Source organism: Spermophilus citellus, assembly GCF_964194105.1.
Source record: "Spermophilus citellus genome assembly, chromosome: 9".
NCBI classification, from domain to species: domain Eukaryota; kingdom Metazoa; phylum Chordata; class Mammalia; order Rodentia; family Sciuridae; genus Spermophilus; species Spermophilus citellus.
This window is the reverse complement of record NC_138191.1, coordinates 52,379,556-52,395,413: the sequence shown is the minus strand read 5'-3', so window position 1 is coordinate 52,395,413 and position 15,858 is coordinate 52,379,556. Positions and strand designations below refer to the sequence as shown.

Sequence of the window (15,858 nt, the reverse complement as noted above, 5' to 3'; positions counted from 1 at the left end):
ACTAAAAAGTATCACATTGTGTAATAAATGAGTTTAAAACAAATAAAAAGTAAACTCTAAATCTCAGAAGATCGTGTCTTTGACATATTTTGTCAGCATCACATTGTTAATTAATAAACTACATGTAGTAAGCATGTAGTAAACATCTAGGACATGTATTTATCTCTAATGTTTACTAGCTGTTGAAATAGATTAAGATTTACATAAATCATTATGAAAAATTTTAATTGGATAATTCTCCTTGAATGGCTATTATTAACATTTCTGAGGCACTTCTAATTAATGTGCCTTTCATGTGTTTATTTGCTATCTGAAGTCTGGAAAATTGGAAAAAATAATTAAGTAACCAACACATTTTTTTTCTCAAAAATGAATTTTTATATCATTTCCAGTTTCATTTTAACTAGATTAGACTTTTTATTGATTATGACCACTGAGGTTCAACAACTCTAACAAGGATACAACTGAGATTCCTGGAGAGCACATACATAATAAGATATTTTAGATTCAGAATAGACATTTACATTTAAAAACATGTATCTACTGGAAATGAATTAAAAACATAGTTGTTTTTATGTATTAGCACATATCACAAATAACACATTTTTTATAAATTCATTAATAAATAAAATTAGCCAAGCCTTTTCACCATTTCTTCTGTCCCTAGACTACTATCTAAAGAACCAGAAACATGTTTCAAGGATAATAATATCCATTCCTACTAGTAGAAACTCTCATTTTGCTTTGCTGATACTCGTGAATGTCAGAGAAAGTAATTATTAATTAAAAGCTGCATTTAAATAGAGTTTTCATAAGATATTTTAATAAATTGGCTTATTGGGTTTCTACATCAGCAGTTTTAGAAAACTCTGCAAAAACATTCTAAACTCCATTATTTTCATATAGCTATGAATTTATTTTTAAAATTTTTCCTACATTAAATAATCATAATGTGATATTATACTATAAACAAGTTATATAAAATATTCTCAGAAGATAAAACTGAAAATTAATTTTCCACTCAACTTTAGTATCATACTTAAAAGGACTCAAACACTTTGTAAATTAATGAGTTATTCAAACTACAGTGACTCCAGGGTGATTAGAACTATTCATGATGTCCTTGGAAGTAGCTGAGACTTTCAGAGAAACATTTTAGAGGGTGAAATGGCTCCAAATAATAGTATCTTTATGTCATTAAAACTTTATATATATATATATATATATATACATATATATATATCACTTAGTCATTTGGTCAGACAAGAAAGAATATTCTCTTTAAATCTATCACAACAAAACCCACTTCTCCTAATTGAGATATAGTGCCCAGATTTATTACTATTGATATGTTTAGAAATAAAATATATAAAATACTACACAAATATTCATGACTGTGCTAAAAAAAACACTGTGTTGATATTTAATCATTTAAATAACTTACGTTTTACATATCTGGAAGTTGTTGCTCACCAGGGTATCTCATCAAGTCACTTGGAAAGCAAATTTAATTGTGATGCTCCCTGCCAGGACCATTTATTTCAACTAGCTTCATTTCCTGACATTGTTATATGTCCTAGGGACAAGGACCTTGGCCTCATCACCATGTCCTTGCCTCTGTTAACTCCCTCACTTCCTGTAACAAAAGTCTCAATACACAGTTTAGGGATGCTCTTTATGGGAGTCGGTTCAAAGCTTACTTTCTGGAGCCCTGAGAAATGAGACATGAGTGACCCAGGAATGTCAGCACCGATTCCTTCCACAAGGCGTCTCCGTTGCACCTCTACGGGTGTTGTGTTGGGCACACCTTAGTGGGAAAGGAAGCAAACTAGGCAACTATTTGCATCTTGGGGCCCTGATTGTCCCCCATGTCACTTGAAAGCCATAAAGTAGTTTAGGATGTCAGTAATTGTTTTCTACCACACTGATTTCACAGGTTTTTAGTAAAGAACTGGGAGGTGAGACAAATTTTGATATCACTGATCTCAAACATTGTTTTTCATACCTTTCACTTCAAACATACACTACTTCTAAATTCAACTCCAATTTCATTTGCCTCTGTTTTTGAAGACATTGCACAAAACACACATTTTCTCTACATCCATGCTGTGGGGTCTGTAATCAACTTGTTCTAGGATCATAATTCTTTCTCTAGCCTTCCCACATTACTCCCCCAATTCTTTCCCGACCCTGAAAATGAAAATAACAGATTCTATTCTCTGATTGTCAAGGATGCCATTTTCTTTTCATCTTTATGACTACATCAGACTTTTCCAAAAATGCAGTTGAAGAGGAAGTTGGGAGGCAAGAGGAACCCTTCATTTGGAAATGACTTTTAAAGAAGACTGTGCAGAGAGGGGCTTTTTATGTTCATTTATTCAAACAGAAGAGAAAGCAAAACAAACACATCAGCAGTATTCTTTAAAAGGATCTTCATATGAACAGAGAAAAAGATCCACTGATTTTTGTGTAGGCAATTAAGAATAAAACTTTTAGTGTTTGCTTTTTAGATTTTTTTTACTTGTCTTTGTGATATTATACATGAAATTAAAATGCCTTGGTGTCTGTGAAATGCACATTTTTCTTTCTCCAAAATTGCCCTTAAGTTACAAAATTTTATTCTTAACATTCAAGTTCATTTACTTTAGAGTGAAAAATAAGACACTCATTTTTGTTTAGGTCCTTTAGAGATTATTTCTAAGGAAAAAAAACACCAAATGTCTGTGTTTATTGCAAATATTTATGAAATATAATTTTTATTACATATTGTTAAAGGAAACATACATCTAATTTTCTAGTCGAATTATATCATAATTTGATTATAGTTCCTAGATGCTAATTTTGGATCCAGGAGACTATACAACCAACATGTAGGGTATTAAATGTGTTGGGGCTCCTAAAAGATACTCATTGGAAATCTAAACATTAAACACACTATGACAAGCATTACAATGTATTTGTTGATTTGCTTTATTTTTCAAAAACAGAAAAAAAAAAAGACTTTTGGATTGTGAGTTTTCCCTATGGGTCTATTCTAAGGGTGGGAGTTTTATAATAATTCGCACAATGTTTCCTCTAACATTTTCTGTGGAGTAGAGTCATTACAAAACACCTTCCCAAAACCCATCCAAGATATCTCTCTCTCCCTCTCTCTCTCTCTCTCTCTCTCTCTCTCTCACACACACACACACACACACACACACACACATACACAGTTGTGTTGCTTCTTTTCAGGCTTGGGTACAGAGCAAAACAGACTATTGTGAAAAGATACTTGTCATAAACTGCTTTCTGTTTAAAACAATAATAGCAACAAATAACATTATTGTCAAACCTAAATCCTGACACCATGTCAGCATGCCAACCAAAAGGGGGAAGTAAACTGGGGCCTTTGGAAATGCACCAGGAAGCATGTCTCCTTACACTGAGAATTCTCTTTAAACCAGATTGAATCATTTTGAAAATTCATACAATGGCATATAGATTGAGGTTAAGTGAATACAAGTATGAAAAGAAAATTGATGTCTTCTTTAACGAGAGGGACAATTGAGTAACATCAAAATACTGACAGAAACCTCTCTCTGTATTTCATAATAAAGGCAAATATTGTTGACATGCCTTCTTGACATAGGAGTAAAAGCATATTAAAGCAACTAAAATAAAACTGTTGAAATCTCAAGGTCACTTGAGATAATGACTGTTGTGTTGTATAATAAGACACATTTCCCCAGTGGCACTGTACCAATAAATTCTTAGGTAATTTAGCATTCATGTGAATTATTACACATAATTGGAAAGAGAAAAGCAAAAATATTCACAGAATTGTTATTGAAGAAGTGAAGATGAAATCAATCTCTGTTAAACATACAACAATGTCTTTCAAGTGGTTAATTTTCTTCCAATGATGAGTTTGAGATGGTCATGATACCATTCCCTGTGAGCAGCGTATGATATCACATCTATCTACACAGTGTTGCACCTAGACATTTCCACGTATGACTTGAGGTGCTGCTGCTACAGGATGGTGCTTGTCAAGAAGTACAAATAGCTAACTTAATGCTTCATTATTTAAAATAAATCTCTTTTGGTTTTGTCTATACTGATTGGCCTTAAATGAGGTTTTTGTGTGATATGATTATCATATGTATGAAATTGGCAGAGTTCCTTTAAGAGAATTATTTTTTAAATTTTTATACAAATTAAATTCTTTATAATGGTACATATGGCACATTACATACAAAACTAAGTATAGCAATTTGAACATTTGAAAGAGAAGGTCAAAGGCTTATTGCCAACATAGTGCCATTTAAAAACTATGTATTATAATTTTAAATACTTCATAAAATAAATACTAAACTGGTAATGAGAACTGGGAAAGGTCCCCTGGAAAATCTAACAATAGTTCTAGCTCGGACTTTGGTTTAAATCTTTACACTGACATGATATCTTATATATGAGATATAGTTGTTATGTCATAAAACCCTACTTCCTTCAGCTTCCTATACTTATATAAATCTATCTAATTTCACAACAATTTCTTAGGCTATTTGAAATTTTTGCATAAATATAACTTATAAATTCAAATCTTATTTTTATTGTGTAGAATAAGTAACAACTCAAATGTACATGGTAGTTAGCAAAACTGAGTCTCTTGGTCAAGGTCACAAACACAAATCCTGCAGTGCCAGGCAATATATGAGGCAGTAAGGAAAAAGGTAACTAAGAAATGATTCTTCCTTATAAGTGTCCTAGCATAGTGAGAGACAATCAAATGAACAATTAAAGTGCTCTGGAATAAAGCTGTGCTAGAGAAAAGGACTAGGTGTTAATCGAGCCACACAGAAAGAGATGTAATTCAGGGTACAATAAGAGGGTTCAAGGAAAACCTCCTGAAGGAAACAATGCTTAAGTAATATTGAGTTCCTTCACAGATCTCCCATGTCCTAAAATCCTGCAGCAAAGTGCATCATTCCTTACCTTAGGACGGTCCTGATTCTGTGGTATGGTTCTCTCTCCATTTCAAACACATTGTCTAAATGTCTTCCACCTAGAAAATACTACCTGCTTAACTGGATTCTCTTATTATCTGCCTTCTCCAATAAAATAACCACTGGCCATTTGTGGCTATTTAAAGTCTAAATTAATTTAATTTTAAAAAATGTATTATAATACAAGGAAATAAAATTAAGTACTCAGCTCATTTGTAGTAACTACATTTCAAATCCTCAACAGCTACATGTGAGTAGTTGAAAAACAGAGTTTGATTCTGGCAGAAATTTTTATGGGGCAGCTGTGCTGTAGGTAGTACCTGTTCATACTCACATGTGTTTTCTATAGACTGGTCCTTCTACTAAATTCCAAGTTGGTTTGTTAACCTAATCTGCTAGGAAAAAAAATGTTTCCAGGCTGCAGTTGTGGCTCAGCAGTGGAGTATTTGCCTAGCATGTGTGAGGTGCTGGTTTCAATCCTCAGCACTACATAAAAAATAAACAAATAAATAATAAATAAAGGTGTTGTGTCCATCTACAAATATATATAAAATCTGGTTCCTAATTCTCATTTTACCTTCTCCCACTCATCTTCTTTTCACAATTTTAGGGATGAAATACCAAAGCTCTAAGAGTTAGGATAGAATCACTCATCCCGTGATTAACCTACGTATGGTTGGGAAAAGTGTTAAAGCCCAATTGCTGTAGCCACATTGAAATGCTAGGATGCTCTCACACCCTTGAGCAGTACTCAGGAGGACAGAAGATCCAGGCAAATCTCACAGTGCCCTGATTTTGTTTTCTTCTCATCACTTGTTCAGATAACCAGGAGAAATGGTTTATTTTTGCTAAACCTTTTAAGAAAAATACATCTTTGCTTTGTTGAACCGATGGTGTGTTGAGATGATATATAATTCTTTTATATTTGTTGTATAACAGGCATACCAACACTCCTTTCCTGAACGCCCTTTGTGTTTTTCAGATTATGGTAGGAGAAGGAATTCTCTACTGTTGCCTCTCCAAAAGAAGAAATGGAGTTGGACTGGAACCTAACATTAATGCCGGAGGCTGCAACTTCAACTCTTTTCTTAGAAGAGCAGTCAGATTTGTTGGTGGGTGTGAGGAGTCACAAAGAAAGGAAATGTTTTTACAAATAGAAATGTTATATTTAATTACAGATATTAAGTCTCTAAAGCTATAATTTAGATGTATAATTTAAGTACATGATGTGTTTTACATTATACAAGAAACTGTTAAAACACCAAAATTTAGGCTATCTGCAATCTATGATTTACAGTTATGGTCCTTGTTTGGAAAGCTAACTTGCCATGAATTTCAGTGTATTTTTTTCTTACTTCAAGTTGAAGCATGAATTTACTTTAAATGGTTTCACTGAATGTGTGTTCAGTTTTTTTTTTTTTAATGGAGAAAAAAACATGAGCAAGCCAGTGCAATAACTCTTTAGAAGTTACTTTAGTCACATAGGTGATTCCATTTCTTGGAGTGTGTTCATCCAGAAGTTATGTGGAAATGTCAAAATGTTACAATAGTATACTGCATCGTGACTATTTTTCGTGGGTTATAATCTCTGACTCTTCTTTTGTTTCTTCTATGAGAACTGTAAAAAATCTATAGGCCTAGTTAAGCAGCAACAGAATCAATTTCTAAGTCTTCATCTCTTCTAAATTAGCATGGGACCATATTAATATAGATTGAGTCATTGTCCTTTTTTTTAATAAGTGAGTTAAGTAACCACCCACAATATACCACACCAATCTAAATGTTTTATATTCACCCCAAGAAAGTCAGTAAAAGTTATTTTTATGTTTGACATGTCAGTTCAAAGAAGTAGGCAGCTACATTTAATATCTGGTAGATGATTAAATGCAATCTTTTCTGTTGCAAGAGGAAATATCTGATCTAAATCATTTCCTAAAGTCTGCTCCTCTAAGCATCAGATTGAAATGGTAAGAAAACAATAGGACCCTTAGCAGGATCCAAGGCAAGGAAATAAAACTCCAGGACACATAAGCTCATCTCAAAGAAAGTTTTCCTAACATAATCAAGTGTGTGGACAAAAGGGCATTTACCTTCTCTAAAATGCTGTCAACCACCTCAACATCTGTATACCTAAAGATTCTAGTTTTCCAAAAGCATAAGTACATTTCCCTTATTATTTAAACTCTTTGCAAAGTCCTTGCATACTTCTGGGAATAAGAAGGTGGAAATAAAATTTCTGTGTCATGAATCCCAGGTGTGTGGGCAGAGCAGGAATTGAAAGAGTGTTAGTTTGATGACATTAAATAGAGAAGAAAAATATAAAACAGGCTAATGTGCAAGCCAGGGCTCTTGGTCTAGAGGTGGCTAGTGAAGAATTACTGAGATGCCTTTCTTATGGATTTCTGAGTAACTCATGAATCAGAATCAGGCAATCAAGTAAGAATGAATTCAGGGAATCAAGACAATCTGTAGGGAGCCAGTCAGTTCCAGGCCATGTGTACATAGTCACAGAGCAAGACTCCTAAGGACAAGGACAAGCAAGCTACCACAAGCAGACATATTTTTTGACAAAAAAAAGATAGAATTTTGGTGGTAGATATAAAAACATCATCCCCAAATTCCAAACACTGAGGGAGGCTCCATAGCTGTGTTCCTACATTATGATTGTTGTTTCCACGACAGAACCTGCAAGCCTCTTCTCTGTTTTAATTAGCATTCTAGCATGAATGTAGGGAATGAGAATGGATTTGATAGAGTTTGGTTTAACTGTTGGCTAGAGTGATGGACCACAAGAAGAAAGTCCTGGCAGCATAAAAAAATGCCTAGCAAGTTTTAAATTATTTTTATTTTTGATTCATTCTTCTAATTTAATCCCTCTCAATTCACATATTTTGTCACCTTAAGATATGCAAGGTGTTTGACAAGTGGCATATGGTAGACAATGTTAAAGATTGGCCCTATTTAACAAAACTGACACAAATGCCTTAAATTACTACTTTGGAAATAATCATTTTGCTTTTAAGTATCTGTTAAGAAATTTAGAAATTTTCTATACCATCTTCTCAAAATTAACCTAGGGAAATTGATGATGACAAGCGATTTTGAGGTCTCCCTGTTAAGGTGCAATAAGCAGGATTGAAGCTGATACAGCATTGGCACTGGCCACCAACTTGGTAACAGCTTTTTTCATTTTGCTTGTAGGTGTTCATGTCTTTGGACTATGCTCTACAGCTCTCATTACAGATATCATACAACTGTCCACAGGATATCAGGCACCATACTTTCTGACTGTGTGCAAGCCAAACTATACCTCTCTGAATGTATCTTGCAAAGAAAATTCTTACATTGTGGAAGATATTTGCTCAGGATCTGACCTTACCGTTATCAACAGTGGCAGGTTAGAAACTGAGATCTAAGAATATTGCATGCAACGTTTTCATTATTCAGTAACTGTTTGGGGTACCACCTTAAGCATGATATATCAGTCATAACAACTTTGATTACCCCCCCCCCCCATTTAACAATTTCTTTAGTGTTTGTACAGAAATCCATTGGTGGCTCATTCCAAATCCTTCTTGTATTCTCTAGATTTTAGCATTATAGTCTCCTACTAGTCTTCATATCATAGTATTCCAGTCACACCTTATGACTGGAATGACCTAAAAGCAAACTGCTACTCATTTTAGGTTACCACAATTGGTTTACTTTAGGATATTTGGCTACTTATGGCTTATAGTCTATATATATATATATATATATATATATATATATATATATATATCTTATATTGGCTAAAGTGGAACACTAAACACCAATGTAGTAAATATCTATCTCATATCTTTTGGACAAAGAATCAAGAATTTTCACTTTGGTTGAGTTTGGAAAGAGGTAACATCTACAATGTCATTTGTTTTCTTTGATGAACACAGAAGATTGGAACAGCTTCTGGCCTTACATTTCAGAAAATAAGGAACAGGGAAAACTCAAGAACTACTAATGCATTGCTTTTTTTTTTTTCAATCAATAAAGTAAAGATAAACTTTTATGACAGGAGAAAGTACCTAAGAAATTTACAAGCAATAAATTATAAAGGAATATGGGTAAATAAATGATTATGATACATTTGAATTGGTCATTCAGTGAGTTCTCAAAAATCTATTGAAGAGGGAAAAATACTTTGATAAGTGAGCTTGAAGAATCAGAACCCAATATTTCATGATATACATTCAAGTTCTCATGACCTTTCAATAATCAAGACCTGTCATCAGTGATTCCTCAGTTCTATTACATTATTTCATCTGTGTTGATAATAAATACCAAATAATTAGGAGAGCACTAATATACATGAATTTTATTTTTCTCAATTTTTAACGCATAGCAAAAAATCTGTCTTCTTTTTGGACCATCCTTTTCAGTTGTCTCTTCCACTATTCTGTCATCCAGCACACCAACCCTGCTCCTTTAATTGCTTAACTAAATAAAAAAGCTCTGACATTCTTGAGACGATAATTATTTTAAGGTGGAATACACCAAGAAACATTAAAATTGGACTTTTCTTAGGCTTTCCAGAGTATAGAAGACCTACTGCTGTGAGAAAATACTTCTGTCTTTTTACAGTTTTTTGTAAATGAAATTGCATACTTAAAATCACAGAAAAGTTTTAAAGCTGTAAATCTTTAAGTTTTTATGAACTTTTACTTTAACATAATTCTAATACTGAAGAACAATTATCCTTTTTTCCATTCCATTTCTACTTTCCAACATCATTTCAATGGCATAATCAAGAAGTTCCTTTGTCAAGCTGGTACTTATTAATACAGGAAAGCACATTCCTAGTATTCTTTAACACTAATGGTGATTAGCAGTGGCAGGCTTTTTTTTTTTTTTTTAATTGCCAGGTTTTCCACAGAAAACTATACATAAGTTAAAGTTACCATTGTTGTCTTGTGGCCTAAGTTGACCATTTTAACCACCCAGGGTTGAGATGATTGCTAACATTGTATCTAAGCTAAAAGACATAACTGGACTGTCTTCCTTTGGCAGAAAGTCGTTCCCTTCTCAACACGCGACCCTCGCTGCCTTTGCAGCCGTGTACGTTTCGGTAAGTAATTAGTTCTTTTTCATTGAATTGTGCCCTGTAGAAAATCAGAGGGACAATCATTGTCTCCAGGTGACTGATTAGTTCATAAGCTTGAACAGTGCATCCCTTCAATGCAATGGCATCAAAAGCAGGAATCAAAAGCTACTATTAAAAATATGGTACAGTAAATTTTTTTTCTACAGTTATATTTATTTATCTTGTGTCCTCTTAATGCAATATTATACTTTGTTGGGAGGGTATTGTGAAATACACGAATATTAAAAATACAAAAAAGAATTACACACAAACACACACACAATTTTCAATATTTATATAACAATGGTGAGTTCTAGGTCAGTGTAAATTTGAAAATGTTGTGCAATGAATAGTAATTGTAGCGCATTAAGTCTTTTGTGAGGAAAATGGACTATAATTATGTGACAACTAACATGGAGATTAAATTGTGATCTAATTCTACTGTCTCATTTTTTTAGACTTCCATGTAATTAAATGAGATCTGTTATTTATTTGATGAATTTTGTCATGCATTTCCCCTCTTACCAGGTGGAGAATAGCCATAGCAGAGAGAAGAATTTTCTAATAAAATAGCTGTTCGAGCATAATTAACCCATTTCTTTCATTTTTAAGATGTACTTCAATTCCACATTAACGGATTCCTCTAAGCTCCTGAAACCCCTCTTGGTCTTCACATTTATCATCTGTGGAATCATCTGCGGGCTAACACGGATAACACAGTATAAGAATCACCCTGTTGATGTCTATTGTGGGTTTTTAATTGGAGGAGGCATTGCACTGTATTTGGTAAATAATTTATTATTATTTTTGATGAGCCATAGTTTGAAATGGAGAACTATAAATACCATATTTTGCACAATAATAATTTACTCAAAAAGTATTTTGTATTCATGAGACAAAGCTCAGGCTGTGTCTCCATTCTAAGTCGAATTACACATCCCTCTTTCAGTATAATAATTTATTGAACTCTATTCTGAGCCGAAAGTTGTGATTTAAGAATTGCTGTATTTTATCTTTACAACAATGACATATAATATTATTAATACAACTTTACAGATGAGAAAAGTGAATATTTATGAAAGGTTTGTGAAAATGAAGGTTTAATTTCCATAGTAACACAGATGTTGGCACCTAAATGTAATTTTGTTTTGTAAATTCTCTAATATTGTGTTACTTTCAAACCTGATCTTCAAGATAAATATTTGCAGCATAAGGAAACTGAGATTATCCATTTTATTTGCTCATTCATTCATTCATTCATTTTTCATATATTCAATATCCACTCTTTTCTAGCACTGTGCTGATTATTAAAACAGTGAAAAATAAGAGGTTTTCTTTAGAAATTTACTATATAAATATTACCATTAGCAATATGTTAAATGTTATAATAAGGTGTAAATGAAGTCCTTTGGGAATAGCAAACTATCTAAGGAACATGAAGAAGCCTTTACAGAAATGATGTTTTTTTGTTTGTTTTTGTTTTTTAATATTTATTTTTTAGTTATAGGTGGACACAATATCTCTATTTTATTTTTATATGGTGCTGAGGATTGAACCCAGTGCCTCATGCATGGTAGGCAAGCACTCTACCTCTGAGCCACAACCCCAGCCCTGATGTGTTTATATTATTAAAAACATTAGAGTTTCTTAAAGTAAGGAAGGAAAGAGGGCAGTCAAGGAGAATAAATTACATCTTCAAGGATATGGCCATGTGAAAGAGTGGAGGGTGAGGAAACAGGAGGAAGGGGAGATAAGGGGCAGATTTATAGCTTGGAAGAATGAACTAATGATGACTTCATGAGCAGAATGGGTAAATGATAGAGGAAACAGGTTGGTCAGGTAAAGCAGAGTTGATGAGTTCAATTTAATCAATAGGCAACTCAATAGTTGTGTCTGAGGTTCAAAATAACAATCAGTACTGAGATTTCTAAATGATGGATATTATTGGTAGAAGTATCAAAGTAGTTATTTGCAGCATATAAAATTGCCAAATCATAAGAATAAAAGGAGCCAGGGACTACCAATATGGAAGGAACATGCAGGAAAAAAAAAAAAAAAAGGTAATAATGAAGGAAACTGAGAGGACCTGACAGAGAATAAAAGTTAGTTGTCTATAGCAGGAGTTCTAAATTATGTGGTCTTGTGACACTTGAGAATAGACAAGATGATTACAAAAAAATAGTAAAAGTATTGAAGTGTGCAATGATTTACTTTCCAATGTTATAAACTAGCACAGTCAGGATTGTTACTTTACATCTCATTCTCACTCACATGTTTTCGTCAGTGGAGTAGAAAGGGATCACATTAAAATTAGTGTGCTGGAAATGGTGCATAAGCCACAGGAGTATTGACCAGCAATGCTACAGTAGGAATAAAGAGGCTGAGAACTGCCACTCTAGTTCATACATTGCCTTTGCACTGGTGTAAGTGTCCTGGAATTAGTATGGGACTTACAGATCAAAAAATTGGGGATGAATTTCAACTTTCCTGAAACTTGCCCATTTGGGAAAGTTGCATAGCTTCTTAGAAGCCTGTTTCTTCATCTATAAAATGAGGATAATAACTATTTGCCTCATAATATGAAAAGAGTTTTAAAACGAGATAAGCATCCTGGGCACTGAATATTGGACAATATCCAGAGCTTACTGTCCAGTGGAAGAGTTGTCCAAACTTACAAATTTAAATACAATCAGTAGAACATTGGGTCACTTCTTCTGGTGACTTGTAATGGTAACAGTTTAGACGAATACTATTTAAGAGGATTTTAATCAGGAATTAAAATAGCTATAGAGGCAGAAGCTTGACTTTATTCCATTCTTGTTTGTACTCCATACCCTGAGATTGGAAATTTATCAGTTCTAAGTCCATGATGCTCTTCATTGTGAAACATTCTATATAATGTTAAATCCATGAAATTCCATTGTTTAATCTTAAAAGGTTGACAGTGGTTACCTTCTGTTGAAATAAGCACCCAAGTATATATCTGCTCCATAATCTTAAAAGCTTCCCCAAAATCTTAAAACTCAGTAGAGATTCAATCTACTATATGTAAAAAAAAAAGTAATAACTTTGACTTTGAACTTTTACCTTTTCCCAAATCTAAAAAAAAAAAAAAAAATGAACAAACAAACAAAAAAGATTGAAAGACAAAATGAAGTAAAATTTGGCTCAGACTGAGTGTAGTGGCATTAACTTAATTAAGATTCCCCCACTGAAGGTCAAGGGTGAATCTGGAAGGAACATGGGTACACCAACTTTGGCAGTGGCTTCTGCCCTCTCTGCTGAGTGCACCCTGTACAAGGCTAAACAGGCAAGGCTGACCTCAATATGAGTTGTGACAATATATTCTCTGACCTCATTTCAAAACTGGAAATCACGCTTTATGAATGATCCATTGTTCTGCAACTCTTCTGCTTTTCAACATAAGGTATGATTGAAAATAGAAGGCCAAATAAATCATTTAAATTTTTTAAGGTGCCTCTCAACAGGGAAGTTCCCAAATCCAGAAAAAAAAATGAGTTGTTTTGAAAGACAGAACAAAATGTCCTTATTTCTTTCACTGTCTCCTTTTCTTCTCAGAAATACACAGGGTAAATGTCAAAAACATCCAGGAGGATGGGAAAAAGAGATGGTGTCTGTGTTTCTGTACAATTAGTTCAGTTAATTAGGACAGAGCTTACTGTTTTCCCAAATAATTGTCTTGTTTATTTGTGGTTAAAAAAAAAAAAAGCTTCCCCCTAGCACCTGACTTATTTATGCATGTCATGCACTCTGGGGGAAACAGCAGGTACGCGTCCTAGAGCATGATATTTATGGTTTTGCCTTGAACTAGGGCCTGTATGCTGTGGGGAATTTTCTGCCTAGTGAAGACAGTATGTTTCAGCACAGAGAAGCCCTCCGGTCTCTGACAGATCTCAATCAGGACCCCAGCCGGGTTCTAGCAGCTAAAAACGGCAGCAGCAGTGACGGGATTGCTCACACAGAGGGCATCCTCAACCGAAACCACCGAGACGCCAGCTCCCTAACAAACCTCAAAAGGGCAAACGCCGACGTGGAAATCATTACTCCGCGGAGCCCCATGGGGAAGGAGAACATGGTTACCTTCAGCAACACCCTGCCGAGAGCCAACACGCCCTCCGTGGAAGACCCTGTCAGAAGAAACGCGAGCATTCATGCCTCTATGGATTCCGCTCGATCCAAGCAGCTCCTCACCCAGTGGAAGAATAAGAATGAGAGTCGGAAGTTGTCTCTGCAAGTAATGGAGACTGAGCCCGGGCAGTCACCCCCCAGATCCATAGAAATGAGGTCAAGCTCAGAGCCATCCAGGGTGGGGGTGAATGGAGACCACCACGCTCCTGGCAATCAGTACCTCAAGATCCAGCCGAGCACTGTCCCCGGGTGTAACAACAGCATGCCTGGAGGCCCAAGAGTGTCCATCCAGTCCCGCCCTGGCTCCTCACAGCTGGTGCACATCCCTGAGGAGACCCAGGAAAACATAAGCACCTCCCCCAAGAGTAGCTCCGCTCGGGCCAAGTGGTTGAAGGCAGCTGAGAAGACCGTGGCCTGTAACAGAAGCAACAGTCAGCCTCGAATCATGCAAGTGATAGCCATGTCCAAGCAGCAGGGCGTCCTGCAGAGTAGCCCCAAGAACACGGAAGGCAGCACGGTCTCCTGCACCGGATCCATCCGCTACAAAACCTTGACAGACCACGAGCCCAGTGGGATCGTGAGAGTCGAGGCTCACCCGGAGAACAACAGGCCCATCATCCAGATCCCGTCCACCGAAGGCGAAGGCAGTGGCTCCTGGAAATGGAAGGCTCCTGAGAAGGGCAGCCTTCGCCAAACTTACGAGCTCAACGATCTCAACAGGGACTCAGAAAGCTGTGAGTCCCTGAAAGACAGTTTTGGTTCTGGAGATCGCAAGAGAAGCAACATTGATAACAATGAGCATCACCACCATGGGATCACCACCATCCGTGTCACCCCAGTGGAGGGCAGTGAAATTGGCTCAGAGACGCTGTCCATTTCCTCTTCCCGCGACTCCACCCTTCGGAGAAAGGGCAACATCATTTTAATCCCTGAGAGAAGCAACAGCCCAGAAAACACTAGAAATATCTTCTACAAAGGAACCTCCCCAACACGGGCTTATAAGGATTGAGTGATGACCATTCATTCAATCATTTGGGCGACTCCCAAAAGACTGAGTGTTGATTCTACCTGCTCCGGAGGATCGGAAAGCCTTCTCAACAAATTAGATAGTTCACCATCCGCACAGAACTCTCTACATCTTGAGAACTACCACACTAAACTTGTAGATTTAACATCAGGGGGAGGGAAAAGCACAATGCAAAAACCTAAACTAATGTGATAATGTGAAGAGTTTTCTTAAGACCTATCATCAGATTCAAAAGGTTTTGCAGAGGGCAGTATTAAAAGAAAGTGGTTTCCTTCTATGTATACTATTTTACTTCCTGAATGTGCCAACTTTGGGGATTTTTCTTTATAATTAGCTGTGGGAATCCAGAACACACAGGTTTTCCCAACAGCAGAGGCCATGCAGTATTATATATTCATTTTGCAGAATCCGCACCTACAGCTCAATATGGGTGGTGCTGATTATTATAGTACATGTACCATGTAAACTCTCAAACTCTATTTAGCTGTGAAATAGTGGTGTGCAATTCCTTGTCAAAGAAATGCTCCTTTATTAAGAAGATGCTGGCTACTTTGTGTTAGAATAGGATAACCGCAGCT

General features: G+C 35.5%; 2 protein-coding genes across 3 annotated transcripts in view; one reads left to right on the top strand and one right to left on the bottom strand.

Annotated features, from left to right (window-relative positions):
* Positions 1-15,262, top strand: part of PLPPR4 (phospholipid phosphatase related 4) — a gene marked incomplete at both ends in the record, with an annotated part of 36,970 nt that extends 21,708 nt beyond the window's left edge. The window contains 5 exons of one of the 2 annotated variants that reach the window (XM_081308521.1): positions 5,971-6,100; positions 8,190-8,385; positions 10,032-10,089; positions 10,717-10,890; positions 13,937-15,262. In XM_081308521.1, the coding sequence (XP_081164647.1) occupies positions 5,971-6,100; positions 8,190-8,385; positions 10,032-10,089; positions 10,717-10,890; positions 13,937-15,262 (1,884 nt within the window). The remainder of the gene's footprint in view (positions 1-5,970; positions 6,101-8,189; positions 8,386-10,031; positions 10,090-10,716; positions 10,891-13,936) is intronic. The other variant, XM_081308522.1, reaches the window with a different exon arrangement.
* The window catches only part of LOC308655499 (uncharacterized protein), a gene marked incomplete at its 5' end in the record, with an annotated part of 119,175 nt that overhangs the window by 86,156 nt on the left and 17,161 nt on the right, over positions 1-15,858 (bottom strand). The window lies entirely within an intron of this gene.